General features: G+C 43.6%; 1 protein-coding gene across 1 annotated transcript in view; it reads right to left on the bottom strand.

Moving 5' to 3' along the window:
• The window catches only part of LOC132397672 (contactin-1-like), a 412,092-nt gene that overhangs the window by 299,552 nt on the left and 92,543 nt on the right, over positions 1-19,997 (bottom strand). Inside the window, exon 13 of the mRNA XM_059976440.1 lies at positions 8,709-8,829. Within this exon, the coding sequence (XP_059832423.1) occupies positions 8,709-8,829 (121 nt within the window). The remainder of the gene's footprint in view (positions 1-8,708; positions 8,830-19,997) is intronic.

Genomic DNA, 19,997 nt, shown 5'->3' with positions numbered 1-19,997 from the left:
TTGCCAGCCAGATAGTCGGTATAGGGATTTTAAAAGCCCGTTTCCTTAAATGCACTTGTAATCCTGCTTGGACTCGCGCTTCCTCCATGGTGTCCTACGTGGGCGTTTTCCGACCACAATCAGTATTGTTTCTGTCAGTTTTAAGCAGCAATAGTTCGTTTAAAGGCATTAGGATATCTTTGTTGACTGTTCTGTCCTTGGAAGCAGTTGTGCTTTTTAGTTGTATCAGGTTGAACCGGGAATATTTAATCATATCCATTGAGAGTACTGCTGCTACTTGAGTCGCGCCTAGGTGCCCCGGAAGTGAATTCAATTCAATTCACCTACCAGTGGAAACAACATTCCTGACTCTATCTTATCTATCGCTTTCATAATTTTATATGCTTCTATAAGATCTCCTCTCATTCTTCTGAATTGCAGTGAGTACAGTCCCAGGCAACTGAATCTCTCCTCACAGCCTAACCCTCTCATCTCTGGAATCAACCTGGTGAACCTCCTCTGCACTGCCTCCAAAGCCAGTATATTCTTCCTCAAGCAAGAAGACTAGAACTGCGCGCAGTGCTCCAGGTGCGGCCTCACCAGTACCCTGTACAGTTGCAGCATAACCTCCCTGCTCTTGAATTCAATCCCTCTAGCAATGAAGGCCAACATTCCATTTGCCATCTTGACAGCCTGTTGCACCTGCAAACCAACCTTTTGTGATTCAAGCACAAGAACTCCCAAGTCCCTCTGCACAATAGCCTGCTGCAATTTTTTACTATTTAAATAATAACCTGCTTATTAATTGTTCATTCCAAAGTGGATGACATCACATTTACCAACCTTGTACTCCATCTGCCAGACCCTTGCCCACTCACTTAACCTAACCATATCTCTCTGCAGGCTCTCCATGCCTTCTGCACAATTTGCTTTTCCACTTAGTTTAGTGTCATCAGCATATTTAGGTACACTTGGTCCCCTCTTCCAGATTGTTAATGTGTATCATGAACACTTGCGGGCCCAGCACAGACCCCCGCAGTACACCACTCACCACTGATTGCTAACGAGAGTAACACCCATGTATCCCAATTCTCTGCTTTCTGTTAGTTAACCAATCTTCTATCCATGCTAGTACATCACCCCCAACCCTATGCATCCTTATTTTATTGATAAGTCAAACATGAGGAAATCTGCAGATGCTGGAAATTCAAGCAACACACACAAAGTGCTGGTGGAACACAGTGGGCCAGGCAGCATCTATAGGGAGAAGCACTGTCGACGTTTTGGGCCAAGGCCCTTCATCAGGACCTGAAACGTCGACAGTGCTTCTCCCTATAGACGCTGCCTGGCCTGCTGCATTCCACCAGCATTTTGTGTGTGTGTTGTTGATAAGTCTTTTATTTGGCACCTTTTCGAACGCCTTCTGCAAATCAAAGTAAATACAGTCCATCTGTTCCCATCTATCCACTGTGCTCATTATATCCTCAAAGAACTCCAGAAAGGTTGTCAAACAGGTTGGCTGCCAGTGACTAGTGCTGTTCCTCAGGGCATTAGTATTGGGGCCACTACTTTTCACATTGTTTGTCAATGATTTGGACAATGAAATTGATGGCTTTGTGGCAAAGTTTGCAGATGATACAAAGATTGGTGGATGCACAAGTACTGCTGAGGAAGCAATGCAACTGCAAGTGGCAGATGGAATACAGTGTTGGGAAATGTATGATAATGCATTCTGGTAAAAGGAACAATAGCACAGACTATCATCTAAATGGGGAGAAGGTTTACATATCAGAGATGCAGAGGGACTCACGCAAGACTTCCAGAAGGTTAATTTACAGGTTGAAATCTGTAATTTACAGGTTGGGATCTCATCAGGAGAAGCTCAGGAGGGTTAATGGCACCTAACGGCGACTCCTTTGCTTGTATCTGTGGAAACAGCTCTATTTTCATCTTTACTATTTCTATTTTTCCCTTTCAGGGTTCTTTTGAAGACCCTGACCAGGAGGTACACGCTGACTACGGTTCCTTGTGGGAATGGGACCTACTCTCGGGGTTTCACAATTGGCCGTTATTTGGCACGCCAAGGGCACAGCCGAAGAGCTCAGCTCGCCTTTAGAAGGCTCTGGAGATGGGCGGATCGAAGGTCGGTGTCTGGGCAGGAGATCGGTGTGTCGTGGAAGATGGAAGATATAAGGCTGTGTGCCCAGAGGCCCGAGATCTTTGGGCACAGAGCTCGGAAAAAGCGACGGAACAGACTTTTAATATCATAAACCAGCAGGCTATTTGTTATGTCTCCCCTCTCGCTGTGAAATGGAGATACCTCTTTCTCCCTTATTAGGGAGAGAGAGAGCCTGTGGTATGTGAATACTGGGTGAACAAGTAGTCTTTGGACTACTGCAAGTCTGTGTCTTTGCTGTTGCTTTGCTCACACTTGAGTGCTTGGTGGTGAAAGCCGATGCTTTTTTTGCCGGTGGGGGGAGGGGGATTGTTCCTTGCTGCTGCTTACGTGCAGGAGGGAGGGGAGCTGAGGGCACTCTGGGGTTCTAACATTTAACTATCATTCATTCTTTGGGAGCAATCCTCTGTTTATTGTGGATGGTTGCAAAGAAAAAGCATTTCAGGATGCATATTGAATACATTTGTCTAAAATTAAATTCTCCTTTGAAACCTTTGCACTTGCCTTCTTTACCACAGATTCAATGTTGGCATTTATTTTAAGGGGAATAGAATATAAACGCACGGAGATATTGCTCAGCCTTTATAAGACACTAGTCAGGCCACACTTAAGAGCAAAGTCAACAGTTTTGGGCCCCATATTTCAGAAAGGATGTGTTGTCATTGAAGAGAGTCCAGAGGAGGTTCATAAGGATGATTCTGGAGATGAAGGGGTTAACATATGAGGAGCATTTGGCAGCTTTGGGCCTGTACTCACTGGAATTTAGAAAAATATGGGGATCTCATTGAAACCTACTGAATGTTGAAAGGACTAGACAGGGTAGATGTGCAGAGGTATTTCTTATGGTGGGGTATCCAGAACCAGAGAGCACAGACTCAAAATTGAGTGGGCGACCTTTTAGAATAGATATAAGGAGGAATTTTTTTGAGCCAAAGAGTGGCGAATCTGTGGAATACTCTGCCACAGACTGCAGTGGAGACTAATTCCATGGGTATATTTAAGGCAGAAGTTGATGATTTCCTGATCAGTCAAGGCATCAAAGGATATGGCAAGAAGGCAGGTGTATGGGGTTGAGTGGGATCCGATATCAGCCATAATGGAATGGTGGATCAGACTCGATGAGCTGAACTCTGCTCCTTTGTATTATGGTTTCATGCCTCTGTAATTCCATTACTCCACTGCAAAACTGATACAACTGACTTCAGCTTCTCGTTCGCAAATTTCAACGTGAATTCAATCAAATTAGGATCAATAACCCTGAAGGGTTCTTTTACTTTAAGGTCTCTAATCAATCCTGGTTCATTGCACAACACCCAATCCAGAATAGCTGGTCCTCTGGTTAGCTCAACCATGAGCAAATCTAAAAAGCTATCTTGTAGGAACTCTAGAAATTTCACCTTCTAGAATCCAGCACCAGCCAGATTTTCCCAACCTACCCACATGTTGAAGTCGCCCTTTTGACGTGCATTTTCTATCTCCCATTGTAATTTTTAAGCCACATCCTTACTACTCTTTTTGGGAGGTCTGTATACAACTTCCATCAGGGTCTTTTTACCCTTGCAATTCCTTAGCTCTATCCACAATGACTTAACACCTTCCGACATTATGTCACCTCTTTCTAATGATTAGATTTCATTTTTTACCAATGGAGCAACATCGCTCCTTTTGCCATCCCTGCGCTTTTCACTACTGCTTTAAAATGCTTCTTCAAACCTACCTCCCTAGCCATGCTTTTAGCTATCTGCTCTTCTTTTCATCTCATGTTCTTTCATCTTTACTTCCCTTCACTTTCTTTTCACCTTTACTTCCTGAGAAATCTGAAGAAATTTGGCCTGTCCCCTAAAACCCTCACTAATTTTTTATAGATGCACCGTAGAAAGCATTCTTCTAGGGTGCATCACAACCTGGTATGGAAGTTGTCCTGTCCAAGACTAGAAGAAGCTGCAGAAGATGGTGAACACAGCCCAGCACATCACACAAACCAATCTTCCGTCCTTGGACTCACTTTACACTTCATGCTGTCGGAGTAGTGCTGCCAGGATAATTAAGGACACGACCCACCCAGCCAACACACTTTTTGTCCCTCTTCCCTCCGGGAGGAGGTTCAGGAACTTGAAGATTCATATGGCCAGATTTGGGCTTCTTTCCAACCGTGATAAGACTGCTGAACAGATCCTGACCCGGATCTGGGCCGTACCTTCCAAATATCTGGACCTGACTTGCACTACCTTACTTTCCTTTTTCTTTTTTTTAAATTTATTTATGATTTATAATTTAAATTTTTATTATATTTACTATCGATTTGTACTCCAGGGAGCATGAAGCGCAGAATCAAATATCGCTGTGATGTTTGTACGTACGAGTATTAATTGTCTGGTGACAATAAAGTAATAAAGTATAAAGTATGGTGACTAACTCAAGTTTTTGGGGTGCTTTTCTGAGTTAAAAACTATTGTTTGGTTTGTGCTGTTCTATGGAGGCTGAACAGTTTGCCGAAGATATACAATTATATAAAGTTTCAATTTGTATGATGTATGCTGCTGACATTCCACAGAAGCAGAGAAGCAAACCAAATTGATTTTTTCCAAACAACACACACAAAATGCTGGTGGAACACAGCAGGCCAGGCAGCATCTATAAGGAGAAGCACTGTCGACGTTTCGGGCCGAGACCCTTCGTCAGGATGGTGCTTCTCCTTATAGATGCTGCCTGGCCTGCTGTGTTCCACCAGCATTTTGTGTGTGTTGTTTGAATTTCCAGCATCTGCAGATTTCCTCGTGTTTGATATTTTCCACTTTGATTAAAAAGGCTTAACATCCTTTCAGTGTACCACCCTTTAATAAGCATCCTTCTGAGAGTGCATACTGTTCAATTCTGGCAGCAATAAATGTTCTATTTAAGTGGTCATTCAATCGCACAGAAGCACATTTTCCTTTCAGCTGAAAACTTCTGTTGTTAGCGGTAAATCATTAAAATAGGAACAGGGGAAACTGAACTTTCCTTTCTGTCGGATCAGAGTTTACAGAAGGAAATGGTTGTGTGTTCGTGACTGCAACTTATTCTACCCAAGTGGTTACTTTGACATGGCAGGACTTGTAACAAAAACAGTTCCCGTCAGGGGACCTTTAACCTCTAGTCCTTTCAATCAGAACTTTATTGGCACAAGATGAAAATTCTGTTTCAAAGAGTCAGGCAAAAATATATCTGGGGGCATCAAGGCTGAACAATTTCTTGAAAGTTACAGCAAAATGTCTGACAATCTTAGCCCAGTAATCTTAATTATAAAGTTATACCTTCTTTTATATTTCTGAAACACATTCACATCGGTGCTCCCAATCTCTGGGGTTACAGCTCTTCATCTAGTAAATTGCCACAGCTGCAACATCTCTTGAATGAATGGTCTCCTTTCAGTTGAAACTATGCAGAGACACAAAATCCTCCAGAGGCTTCATTAGAAGCGTAGAAATTTTTATTTTAGAATTGTTTCTGTCTGATACAAAGTGAACATTGTATTTCATAGAGCTTGAAAATCACATCCAATACCAAACAAGGGCACGAGAGAGAACTAGGTATCCTATTCTACCTTCCGGGTTTCAGGGATGACAGAGTTGAACATTACTCACAATTGCACTTGCCAGATGCACCATCCCATGGGATTTCTCCTATTGCCATCCTTAGGGGAAATCTACCCCTTAATTGCAGTGAAGGCTCCAGCCAGATTGGGGAGATTCATCAAGGAACACAAGGAGCTGCCCACCATCCCTCACCACCACCTCCTGGGTGGTCTCAGAAAAGATGCATTTTCTTGAGAGAGAGATAATTGTGGGGCTGTTTTACTGCAAATATCTCAATGCCACAGAGACACCCCAAACAACAGAAGGGCTCCATGAATTCTGGGAACAAAGGAAGATACTCAGTGAAGAGTTTTCTGAGGAGCAAGTTAGATCATTAGTTGAAATGTAGTTTTAGTAGTGGGATGATAGTGAGCACCATTAATAACCCAAGGTGAATGGACTCTGAATAAAACTCCACTTTTGGATATTCAGAAACTTCCCCTTTTCCAAAAGACTAGCTTTCTTTCATAAATGCTTTCTTCACTTAGCTCATGTGGCAGACCCACATTCCAGGACACTCCAGCAAATTTTCTTCACACTCTCTCAGTAGCAATGATACTTAGTTTAAAGATTTCACAAGATTGCATAGGATTTTCAACTTTCATAAACTTGTGTATTAAAATCAGTCTACATGGTTATTTACGGGAGAGGTCATACTTCCAGTGCTACTTCGAGGAAAACAATTTCTAATAACTAATATTACATTGCCACTTGCAGTTATCTACAGGATACTCATAATCTTAAAAAACACAAACACACAAATGAAAGAATAACAATTCTGCTGAAGTTTCCATTATTTATCAAATGGATAAGCAAACTGGCCTCTGCCGTTCTTATCATATAAAATGCAGAAAATATTTGTAATACCATCTCAACTTCCTATTTATCTAACGATTTCTCACAGGATTATTCAGTCAAAGTATTCTGAAAGCCGCATCAACAATCATTTGGTTAAGATAATATTTTCAGTTCAGGGTGGAGTTTGTCTGTTCTGGCGGAGTCTACCAGCTGGGAAGGCTTTTGGCATACTCAGCCACTTTGAATCCTTCTGGAGAGATGGTGGGCGGGGGTGCAACAGTGGAAAGATGGGGAAGATCATGGTCAACAGTTCCGACTGACAGATCTTCACAATGGTTCAAAGTGGTTCGTCGCAAAACTTTGACCCTTGCTGCAGATGTCTTAAATTTTTAATAAAGTTTGAGAAGTGTTATAAATGAAATGGAATGGAATATTCACTGACTCATTGGTTCAAAGACCAATGATCGTTAAGGTAAGAATAAAATTGCAGATGCTGGAAATCATTTAAAAAAACACAGAAAATGGTGGATCTACTTTGCAGCTCAAGGTGGTAGCAGTGGGAAGGGAAGAAGAGTTAATGTTTCAGGTTGAAGAAATTTCATCATAATGTCTTTGGTCTGAAATATTGACTCTGTTCTTCCTGCAGATGCTGCCTGACCTGTGCGAGGTTCTAAGTACCTGTAGCAGTTTCATTTTTTTGTTTTATAAGACCAACAATAAGATGATAAATGAATTATAGAAGAGGAGATGTGGATTAAGCATGGGACAGATGAAGTGCTGCCCAACAGCTCTGACAAAATGGGTTCAATTGCATCCTCTGGTGCTGTCTATATGAAGTTTGCACACTCTCCCTATGACAACTTTAATTTTCCCCAAGTTACCTGGCTTCCTCCCACATCCAAATACCTACAAGTTAGTCAACTGGTTTCTGCAAATTTTCTTGATGGTAGATGGGCAATGAAAGAACATTGGAGTTGATGGTATGCAACAAATAATTGTTTACAGGGGATTATGTAGGGGAATAGGGGAAATATTCTCAGACAAGCAGTGATTTAGTGAGCCAGATGGCTTCCTTCTATATCATGAGAGAACATAAAATTCTGAACTTCTGCACACCCCTGTGGCTGCAATATTAATGTTCATTCCAAGCTAGACAGACTCGACGTGAAAAGAAACTGACAAGCAACACACGAAACGCTAGAGAAACTTAGCAGATCAGGCAGAATCTACGGAGAGGAATAAACAGTCAGCATTTCAGGCCAAACCCCTTCATCAGGAACCCTCCATAGGTGCTGCCTGACCTGCTGAGTTCCACCAACATTTTGTGTGCACTGTTCTGAATTTCCAGCATCTGCAGAATCTCTTCTGTTTAAGAAACTGAATGAGTTGGCTAAAGGAAGTTCGATGAGCGGCGAAATTTTGCGGAGAATAAAATGAGTTTGGCAAAGGATTAGCGTAAGTGAGTGTTGATGATCAGTGCTGATTTAGCCAGCTGAAGGGCTTGTTTCCTTGCTGTAGGGCTCTCTAACTTACAACAAATCCACTCGAGTTAAATCTTTTAACTTTCTATTCATCAGTAAAGCCAAATCACAGTAATGTATTGCTTTAAAGTAGGAAACAGTTTCAAAGGCAAATGACAAACCCCAACTGATGCACTGATCCACTGCATCATAAAATCACATTAATTTATCACTTTCAAGTAGGAAACAGTTCGAATAGCAAGTGACAAACACCAACTTGAAATACAGCTGCAGCCCATGTGCTGAATGCCAGTTGCTGTTCCTAAACAGGCCTTGAGCTAATCAACTGCAAGCAATAATACAGAAGAGGTGATACACTTTGACGAGTGTAAAGCTTATTACAGTCTCGAGCTGACAAAACCTAGGACCATGGTTTATAGTGGTGGGATCACCTCCTGGATACATGGACAATGACTTAACTTCCAACAGGATGAGGTTACGTCCATTTATCTTAATCTCAACAACTAATGTTTTACATCACTTTCAGAATAGAAAATCATTATCTTCCCATAACCAAGCAATTCTTACTTTGGAAATATTTCAAAATCTACTTCTAAACAAGGCCTTACAATGCAGATGCTGCTCTGTCGTGCATTATTTCAGCCCAGAACACTTCCCTACCTCTGACGATCAGGTCTGCGGAGGCCGAGGTGCTGTCGACGTTTGTTTGCGCAGTGCAGGTGTATTTCCCCGAGTGCCTCAACTGTGCATTTTTGAAGAACAGCTCTCCACCACCTCCTTCCTGTGGGAATTGAGATAAAAAACAGGATAGTTCAGCTCCCGTGAGGTCTGTCATGTCACCCTCCAATGGAATTCATCATACTTCTTATCCACAATCTTGGTACATGACTCGTGAAGCGGAAGATCAGTTGAAAGTGGCATTTCAGGGCAAAACAAAAAACTTAACTCAAGCAAAAGCAAAAAATGTGGGAAAAGTTCAGCTGACCAGGCAGCGGCTGAGGAAGAAGAAACAGGGCAGATAATTCAGCTCTGAGACCCTTCATTAGAACTGGGAAAGAGAAAAAACAAGTTGATTTGAAATTGTAGACAGTGTGAGGGATGGATCGGGAGAACAAAGGTGATTCAGAGAGCATGGGGTGCAGTGGCTGCAGAGATCATCTGATCATCAAGTAACTGGGGGTAGTTAGAGAAAGACAAGGTAAACAAACTAGGATAAAGTGTGAGTAGTTAGAAAGTGAGAATACAAGCACAGGAATGTAAAAGTTGTAAATCACTAACTGACCTCATGAATCCACTTATCATATGACCTCCGCAACTTAAACCCCCGTCAACCCTGGCCTCTCCCTCTAAGAGATATTCCTATTAGCCTATCCATCCTGAAACATTAACAGGCCTGCATCCACCAATTTTTGCTTCAATTTCAGAATTCCAGCAACTGCAGATTTTCTTGATTTTCATGAAAAGCACTCAACAGTGGCCAAATAGTAGGAATTTATTCCAAGGACCTGCACAAGATTAGTGTCTTTTTTAAGACCAATGAATCACCTAAAAGGATAAGAAGCACATGTCAAAGCAATAATACACCTTGCTGACGTTGCATGAATGAACACACTAGTTCCAACTTTCGTTAGATCCTCACAAGTTCAGCTGTGATAGAAGGGGATGACATTCAGTGCTTGGCTGCATCACAATAACCTACTCTGTCACGACTGCAGCAGTTCAATGATCTTAGAGTTATGTTGTACTTAGTTATCAATCAACCCGGGATGAACCTTGGAAAGCTATGTCTGATGAAAAAGGTCTTTTATAAGTGGAATACACAGTAATTTGCAGTTGAAAGAGGAGGAATCAAAAAATGTGACCAAAATCTAATAGTTGACAAGTTGGATGGACAGGACATGTTGCAATTCAGGGAAGATATAACGATGATCTGATCTTGAAAATTATCTCCATTAAATTGCTGCCTTACTGCTCCGATGACCCAGGTTCAATGCTGCTTGTGTGGAGTTTTCATGTTCTCCCTGTGATCACGTAGGTTTCCTCTGCATGCTCTGCTTCCCTCCCACATCCTAAAGAAATGCAGGTAACTAGGTTAACTGGCATGCAAATTGGGTGTAGGGGAGGGGAGCCGATTGAAATGTATAGAGAATAAGAATGCAATTCATATAGGATCAACATGGATGGGATGCTGATGGTCAGTACAGTACAAAGGCCAGTTTCTGTGCTGTGTGGCTCTACCACTCTAAGACACACAAACAAAATTCAGCAACAAACCATCTGCTGGAGGGAAATCTGTGGGCCGAGCAGCATCTGAGGAGTGGAAGGAATTGCCAACATTTTGGGTCAAAATTCTGCACCAGGACTCTTTCACCTCTTCAAACAAAATTCATCTTTTCGTGATGTGATTCTTGGGTTTAAAAAGCATTAGAAAGATTGCAGGAGGTGGGAAGACTGGCTAGGAAAGGAATCAGGAGCAACATAGCTGTGAAATCTATCTCAGCCCAACCAGACCATGCCAACCGCAGTGCCCGTGTCCAGCTTTCAACCCAAATCGCTCCAAGTCCTGCCCTTGTATGTAACTACCCAGTGCTTCCGAAATGAAAATACTATCCCTGACTCGACCACTTCCACTCATTCCATATACTCTCCCATCACTTGTGTGAAATAGTTCCTCAAGTCCCTTTTGAGATTATTCTTTTTTGTAAATACACAGAATGATTTGAAAAGGGCAAAAGGTGGAGGTGTGTGTTTCATTATAAACTTTCTGTGGTGCTCTGATATAGCGGGCTTGTCATATTCTTGTTCTTGTGACTTCAAACACCTAATGATCAATTCTGTTTACCAAGAGAGCTCTGTGATCCTGACCACGGTTTTCACACCACCAGTGGCCAAGTATAAACAAGGGAGAGAAAACCTGCAGATGCTGGAAATCCGAGCAACACACAGAAAATGCTGGAGGAACTCAATGGGCCAGACAGTATTTATGGGAAAAAGAACCGTCGACGTTCTGGGCCGAAGCATTTCAGCAGGACTGGAAAAAAAAAGCTGTAGAGTAGAGTTAAAAGGTGGGGGGAGGGAAGAGGAAAACACAAGGTGATAGGGGAAACCTGGAGGGGGAGGGATGAAGTAAAGAGCTAGGAAGTTGATTGGTTGAAGAGACAGAAAGCTATGGAAGAAAGAAAAGGGGGCTGAAACATCAGAGGGAAGCAATAGATAGGCAAGGAGATAAGGTGAGAGAGGGACAAGGGGTGGGAAATGGTGAAACAGGGAACATTACCAGAAGTTTGAGAAATCAATGTTCATGCCACCAGGTTGAAGGCTACCCAAATGGAATATAAGGTGTTGTTCCTCCAACCTAGGTGTGGCCACATCATGACAATGGAGGAGCCCATGGATGGACATATCGGAATGGGAATGGGAAGTGGAATTAAAGGGCATGGCCACTGGGAGATCCTGCTTTTTCTGGCGGACGGAGCACAGGTGCTTGGTGAAGCAATCTCTCCTGGAAGGACTGTTTGAAGCCCTGAATGGTAATGAGGGAGGCGGTGTAGGGGCAGGTGTGACACTTGTTCTGCTTGCAAGGATAAGAGCCAGGAGGGAGATCAGCGGAGGGATGAATGGACAAGGGACTAGCGTAGGGAGCAATCCCTGCAGAAATAGTAAGTGGTGGGGGGGGGGGGGGGAGGGAAAGATGTGCTTGGTGGTGGGATTCAGTTGGAGGGGCAGGAAGTTTTGGAGAATTATGTGCTGGACGCGGAAGCTGGTGGGGTTGTAGGTGAGGACAAGAGGAACCCTATCCCTGGTGTGGTGGCAGGAGGATGGGGTGAGAACAGACGTGCGTGAAATGGAAGAGATGCAGTTGAGGGCAGCATTGATGGTGGAAGAAGGGCAGGCCCTTTCTTTGAAAAAGGAGGACATCTCCTTCGTTCTGGAATGAAAAGTCTCATCCTGAGATCAGATGCGGCAGAGACAGAGGAACTGAGAGAAGGGGTTGGCATTTTTACAGGTAACAGGGTGGGATGAGGTATAGTCCAGGTAGCTGTATGAGTCCATGGGTTTATAATAGAAATCCATCTCCAGAGATAGAGACAGTGAGATTGAGAAAGGGGAGGGAGGTGTCGGAAATGGATAAGGTAAATTTGAGGGCAGGGTGGAAGTTGGAGGCAAAGTGGATGAAGTCAATGTGTTCAACATGGGTGCAAGAAGCAGTACCAATGCAGTCATTGATGTAGCACAGGAAAAGGCCGTACAGTCACCAGTGCAGGCTTGGAACATAGATTGTTCCACGTAGCTGACAAACAGGCAGTCATAGCAAGGACCCATGTGACTGTCCATGGCTACCCTTTGTTTGAAGGAAGTGGGAGGAGCCGAAGATGAAATTATTTAGAGTGAGGACAAGTTCTGCTAGGTAGAGGAGAGTGGTGATGGTGGGGAGCTGGTTAGGTCTGGTGTCCAGAAAGAAACAGAGAGCCATGAGGCCTTCCTGATGGGGGATGCAGGTACAGAGGGACTGGACATCCATAGTGAAAATAAGATGATGGGGGCCAGGGAACCTGAAATCATTGAAAAGATCAAGAGCCTGTGAAGTTTCACGGATGTAGGCAGGAAGGGACTGAACCGGGGGAATAAAACAGAGTCAAGGTATGCAGATATGTGGTCAGTGGAGCAGGAACAAGCTGAAACAATGGGTCTACCTGGACAAGCTGGTTTGTAGATCTTGGGTAGGAGGGAGAAACAGGAGGTGCGGGGTGAGGGAACTGTGAGGTTGGTGGTAGTGAATGGGAGATCCCCAGAGTCAATAAGGTTGCTGATGGTGTGGTAAACAATGGCCTGGTGTTCCTTACTGGGATGCTGTTCAAGCGGTAAGTAAGCAAAGGTGATTTCAATCTCTGAGGCTGACACGAGAGCATCTTTCAGGAGGGTGGGGTACCTGGCCAATCAACTGGCTGTCCACTGAGATATTTAACTTCTCGCTTTGGCAGTCTGAGGTACCAATCTGCTTTAAGCCAGCTTCAAATAGACCTGTGCCTAAGAAGAATGTGGAAACCTGCCTCGAGGAGCATCTACATCCACAGCGATGAAGAGCTTTGAGAGGTTGGTGTTGAAATTTATGAACTCCTGTCTGAGAAGCAACTTAGAGCCACTCCAATTTGCTTATGGTCATAACAGGCCAGCAGCAGATGCCATTTCATTGGCTCTTCGCTCAACCACGGAACATCCAGACAGCAAAGATGCATACATCAGGATGCTCTTTACCAGCTACAGTTCAGTGTTCAATACTGATCAACAAGCTTCAAGACCGTTGCCTCAATACCTCTGGCTGAGTGGTGCCATAACAACAACCTCTTACTCCATGTCAGCAAGACCAAGGAGCTGATGATTGGCTTTAAGAGGAGGAACTGGAGGCCCATGAGTCAGGTCTCATCAGGGGCTCAGAGAAGGAGAAGATCAGCAATTTTAATTTCCTCGGTGTTATAATGTTAGAGGACCTATCCTGGCTCAGCACACAAGTGCAATTACAAAGAAAGTACAGCGGCGCCTCTACTTCCTTTGGAGTTTGCCAAGATTTGGCATGACATCTATGACTTTGAATAACATTTATAGATTGTCGTGGAGAGTATATTGACTGCCTATAATATAGCCTGGTACGGAAACACCAATGCCCTTGAATGGAAAATCCTACAAAATGTAGTGGATGTGGCCCAGTCCTCCCCACCACTGAGCACATCTACACTGAGTGTTGTCACAGGAAGCTGCATCCATCATCAAGGACCACCACCACCGAGATCGTGCTTTCTTCTCACTGCTGCTATCAGGAACCTCAGGTACAAGGGTCTCAGGACTCACACCACCAGGTTCAGGAACAGTTGCTACCCCTCAGCCATCGGGCTCGTGGACCAAAAGGGGAAAACTTCTCAACTTCACTTGCCCCATCATTGAAATGTTCCCACAATCTATGGGCTCACTTTCAAAGACTTTTCATCCCATGTTCTTGATATCTATTGTTTGCTTGCTTGCTTGTTTGTTTGTTTGTTTGTTTGTTTATTTATTTATTATTACTTTTCTTTTTGTATTTGCATAATTTGTTGTGTTTTATACACTGGTCATTTGTCCATCCAGTTGTGTGTGGGTCTTTCATTGATTCTGTTGTGTTCTTTGTAGTTACTATGATTGCCCAGAAAAAATGTATCGAGGTTATCTATGGTGACATATATGCACTTTGATAATAAATTTACTTTGAACTTTGAAACTGGAAGTCATGCTCCATTAGTAACATGTACAACACGCAGGTCGGGCAGCATCTGTGGAAACAAGCAGTCAACGTTTCGAGCTGAGACCCTTCGTCAGGACTGAAGAGGGAGGGGGCAGGGGGCCTATAAAGAAGGTGGGGGAGGGTGGGAAGGAGAAGGCTGGTAGGTGCCAGGTGAAAAATCAATAAGAGGAAAGATCAAGGGGTGGGGGAAGGAAAGCAGGGAGGGAATAGGCAGGAAAGGTGAAGAAGGAATTTAAGAGGAAAGCACTATGTGTAGTAGAAGAAGGCAGAATCATGAGAGAGGTGATAGGCAGCTGGAGGAGGAGGCGGAGTGAAACTGAGATGGGGGAAGAGAGAGGGAGGGAATTACGGGAAGTTGGAGAATTCAATGTTCATACCAAGGGGCTGGAGACTACCCAGACGGTATATGAGGTGTTGGTCCTCCAACCTGAGATCGACCTCATCATGGCTGTAGAGGAGGCCATGTATGGACATATCTGAATGGGAATGTGAAGCAGAGTTGAAGCAGGTGGCAACCGGGAGATCCTGGCTCCATTAGTGCCAGGGTTAGCTTTATACAGTCCGCATGCTGCTGTGCAGTAGCGCTCTTTTACTGACACAAACTCCAAATATCAAGGAATCCCTGCTTACTTAGACTATCCAAGCATTTTCCATCTGCTACCACTCCAAAGGGTAAGAGTCTGAAAGTGCCCTGAAGAGATGCTCACATTCCTCAAGCCAAAGAATATTATAAACAGCAATGAACATGAAATTTAGTTCTAAAATTACTAAGCAAATGCAGGCAAGAACTTGAACTAAACATCCAATAACTCTACCCAGAGTCAATCACTACTTATAGATAGGCCATAAGATATTTGGAGCAGAATTGGGCCATTTGGCCTATCGAGTCTGCTCCATCATTTCATCATGGCTGATCTAATTTTCCTCTCAGTCCCAGTCTCCTCCCTTCTCCCCATATCCCTCCATTCCCTGACCAATCAAGAATCTATCAAACTCTGTCTTAAATATACATAAAGGCTTGGCCTCCACAGCTGCCTGTGTATAGGGAAGATCTTCTCAACATTGCCAATAATCAGAGCCCACTGGACCTCTCACTAGACTTGGAAACCTATCGTCATGGAGTTCTACAGCAAGGAGACAGGTCCCTTAGGTCACCACATCTGTCCTGACCATCCACTGACACGAGCTTTCCCTCTCTATTCCGATCAATCCTGCCCAATCCTCCTTCCACCCTCGGATATTCAAGGCCATTGGTGGTAGCTAATTCACCTGCCATCCAGGATTTCATTTTGAGGTCTGGGAGGAAATGAGAGTAATGGGGAAAACCCACCTGGTCACAGCAAGAATGCACAAGCTCCACACACAGAGCCCACATAAGGTAATGACAGAACGAGGATCTCTGCAACTGCAAGACGGAAATGCATCCACAACCCATCGACTCACTTTCAAGGACTCTTTATCTCATGTCCTTGATATTTATTGCTTAGTTATTTATTATAATTATTTCTTTCTTTTTGTATTTGCAGTTTGTTGTCTTTTGCACACTGGTTGTCCAACCTGTTGGCGCAGTCTTTCAGTGATTCTATTATGGTTATCGAATTTATTGGGTATGCCCATGTACAATGTCCTGTGTATGTTACTCAAAATGGCTTCTTTGGTTTGTTAAGAGTAGGAATGCTTCTTTGTCTGATAAGTGTTTCTCTCGCAGTTGTTTAGCTTTAGACTTGCTGATATGAGGATTGTATTCATTTGTTAACCAATGGGGAATGTTATTTTGTCTGGTGAGGCTGGGAGCTTGGGGGTTTTCGCGGTTTTTTCAGGGGAGTTGGGAAGAAGATGCCGAGGAAGGTGGACGTGCGCTGCGCAGCTTGGTTGACCACCAGGGTGGTCCCAGGTGCGAGGACGTGGAGGTCAGAGGAAAGTGACGAGGGGTCGAATGGTTCGATGGTTGAGCTCCAACGAGGTGCTCTAAACTGACTGAACTTTGATAAGTTGGTGCCTTTTGCTTTTTCTTTTCTTTCATATATATTGTATTGCCTAGTACTCTTTTAGTTATAGTAAAATCTTTAAAGTGTATTTCATAACACTATCTGGTGTGAGTTTGATACTGTGTGTGCGCGCGCGGCATAAACTTGATTCCCACAGCACCTGCGTGTACGGGAGGTGGGGTTGGTGTGTAGCTGGATCTCATTTTCCCCTAGACATATACCAGCCTGTTGGGTGAGTGTTACACCCGCAAGAAAATTAACCTCAGGGTTGTATTTTCAGTAATTTTTAATTCCATTTATTTGTTGTGCCACATTTTTTAGTTTGAGAAATTTGTTGTGCTTGCTATTTACAACGTCCATGCAAATATGATCAGCAGGCTCAATTTTTCATTCGCATAGCGTGCTTATTTAACGTGACATATATGTACTTGGATAATAAATTTACTTTGAACTTGGAAGTAAATAGCAGAACGTGTGTCAGTGTACACATTCTATCCTGCAAGGTAACCCATTTTTAAGCTCCTGGCATCTGCAGATTAACTGGGAGAAGGAGAAAATATCTGAGGAAAAAAAATCCATCAGGGGGGACAGAAACTCTTTTTCAAGTTGGAATTTCAAACTCTCTGACCCAGAGAACTAGGCTATATTCACTTGTCTCCGCAATGAGGCTTACTCTTTGCAGAACAAGAAGCCTTCTCAAACCTTCCACCCAGATGCAATTCGGGGAAGGTGTTTATATATCAGAAACTGAAATAATTTTAAAGTGTCAAGAAATTTGACCCCACTGCAAAAAAAAATCTGATCCCAACAAACCATCAGGGAGATTCCATCCACAAATGTGGAACTAAAACCCAAGAATTCTAGCCAACTGTAAAATATTGGAGGAACCCGCCGGTGATGGATAGGTTAGGGAATTCAAGATTCTGTCAAGATGTCAGGAGTTTCTGGCAAACAGCTGGGAAAATGTTCTCATTTATCAAAATGTCAGGTTTTTCTTTTCCGCTGTTAGTGACAGTAAACTCTGGCTCACTTGAGAGAATTTCAACCCAGAGTCAAAATGTCACCATCAGGGAAATTTTGGAAAATTTGAATGTCAGTTGACAGTGGTTTTCCACTCTGTCAGTGAAGGGAAAATAAAACTTTGTCAGCAGCAAACTGCTACAATGCGAGATCTGAAGCAATCAGCAAGATCTGGAGCTACCCGTACAGACCAGTGTTCAGCAAGATGTCATCTTGAGGAGTCAGTCTCCTCCAACATTACTTTACTCCTTCCCATTCTCCAGTTTTGGTGATAAACTCTGTACAGGCAGGGAAGATGGATGGATGTGGGCACATTGCACCAAACACAAACAGAAAAGGCCGCTTCAAATCCCCGCTCCCACTCTCTATTTCACCTGCTGATCCGCGACCTCCTGCACTGTTGCAATGAGACTCAATATCAGCTGAAGGAACAGCAAGTCATCCGACGTCTGAGCACTCTGCAGTCTTCTGAACTCAATACTAAACGCTACAACTTTAGCTAGCTTAATTTCTGTCCTCAGCACCACAGGATACAGGAGCAGAGTTAAGCCATCTAGCCCATCCAGTTTGCTCCACAATTCGATCATGACTGATTTTATTTTCTTTAATTTCGAGATTCGGTAACAGGCCCTACCAGCCCCTGAGCCTCCGCTGCCCCACATGACCTACTAGCCCACACATGGTTAAAATGAGGGAGGAAACTGGAGCACCCAAAGGAACCTTACGGACTCTCAGGGAGAATACACAGACTCCTTACAGACAAACTGGGATTTAACCCAAGCTGCTGGCTATGCTCCTCAATCTCACCTTCTAGCCTTCTCCCTGTAACCCTTAACCCTATTGTGAATCCAGAACCTACAATTTCAATACATCCAATGACTTGGCCTCCACATCCTCCTGTCGTAGAAAATCTGTATCAGTTGTCCATCTCTGACGTCGGTCCATTTTTTTTGCTTTCTCCCCATTTTCCTTTCTGTTCCCTGTGGGCAGAGCCCACTCTCAGCCTGATCGGCTGGGCATAACCTCTCCTGCTCTGCATTTTGCAACTCCCAAAATTTTTTGCCTATGTTCTCGTTCTCTGACTGCCCCCATTCACTCGTCAGCCAGCTAACATCATCTGCAGCTTATCCCCATGGTCTCCACACAGATTAACAAACTGTTCCTTTCCTTCCCAGTTCTGATAAAGAGTTTTTCGACCTGAAATGTAAACCTTGTTTCTCTCCCCACTGATGCAGACTGACATTATCAATGGCAGAATATGGAAAGCAGCATCTGTAAGCAACAGGAGCTCCACTAGGTAGATCTACCCTTCTCCAATAAGCTAGATTTTACTCAGTTACTTAAAAACCTGCTTTAAAGCCCACATGAGGGAAGTATGGGGGCGGGGTGGCGGGAGATGTCAGAGGTATTTTTTTTTTACACAGAGAATGGTGAGTGCATTGCTAGGGTGGTGGTAGTGACAGATAAATTGGGTCCATTTAAGAAACTCTAAGATAGGCCGATGGATGAGAGTAAAATTGAGGTTTATGTAAGAGGGAAGGGTTAGCTTGGTCAGCACAATATCGTGGACAGAAAGGCCAGTACTCTGCTGTAATTTTCTAAGTTCTATGAATGGTCTGAGTTCATGTACAGCTCATTTTTAACAGTAATCTTGCACACACGACTAAGCTGTGTGTCTTATGGTTGCAAGAAAAAGTGTGAATGATGTCAGATTCAATTCCCCATCCCATCAGTACAGACAGAGCAAATGGAGAAATGACAACAACAAATGGAATTAACTTCTTGTGAGGAGTTATGTTGGAAACAGGAGCAAACACAGGGAATTTGTCCCTTCAATCCTGCCCTGCCAATCAATAACAACGTGGCTGCTCTTCCCCCATGTCCCATGATTCCTCTGATATCCAGAAATGCTGTTTGACCGCTTGAGATCCTCAGGCCATTTGTGTGTTGGAATGATCTTGAGGGCCATCAAGTGTGTGAGTGAGTGTGAGTGTGTGTGATAGTAAGAGTGCGTGTGAGAGTGAGAGTGTGTGAGAGTGAGTGAATGTGTATGAGAGAGAGTGTGTGTGAGTGAGAGTATGTGTATGAGAGAGAGTGTGTGTGAGTGAGAGTATGTGTGAGAGTGAGAGTGCGTGTGAGAGTGAGAGTGAGTGTGTATGAGAGAGAGTGTGTGTGAGAGTGAGTGTGTGTGAGTGAGAGCATGTGAGAGACAGAGAGTGAGAGTGTGAGAGAGAGAGAGAGAGAGAGAGAGAGAGAGAGAGAGACAGACAGACAGAGAGAGAGAGATGGTCAATGTAGGTTAAATACAGGAAGGAGATGTTTCACAGGGTCCAAATAATAACTTAAGGTTTGCTGAACTTGGCAAAGGAACTCCTTTCTCTTTGGTCTCTCAAAATTTCAGGCAAGCCGCTTACAAAACAATTCAAATGCCTTCCATCAGAAAACTGATGGGTAGCCCTGTGAAAGAGTAAGCGCTTCAAAGGAAGGGCTTCACATGGCAGGAGCCACCCAAAATATTTTTTTCATACGCAGATCGGAAAAGGCAGAGCTATTGGAGTGGAGCTGTACTCAGTCATACAACTTCATGTGGCATTTTTAAAAGTGATGTTAGCTGCCCCCCGATGGCAAAGCAAAGCACTGCACATGATTCGGTCCCAAATTTGTTTC

This window comes from Hypanus sabinus, chromosome 8 (assembly GCF_030144855.1).
Source record: "Hypanus sabinus isolate sHypSab1 chromosome 8, sHypSab1.hap1, whole genome shotgun sequence".
In the NCBI taxonomy this organism is placed as follows: domain Eukaryota; kingdom Metazoa; phylum Chordata; class Chondrichthyes; order Myliobatiformes; family Dasyatidae; genus Hypanus; species Hypanus sabinus.
This window is presented reverse-complemented; position numbering and strand designations above follow the sequence as displayed.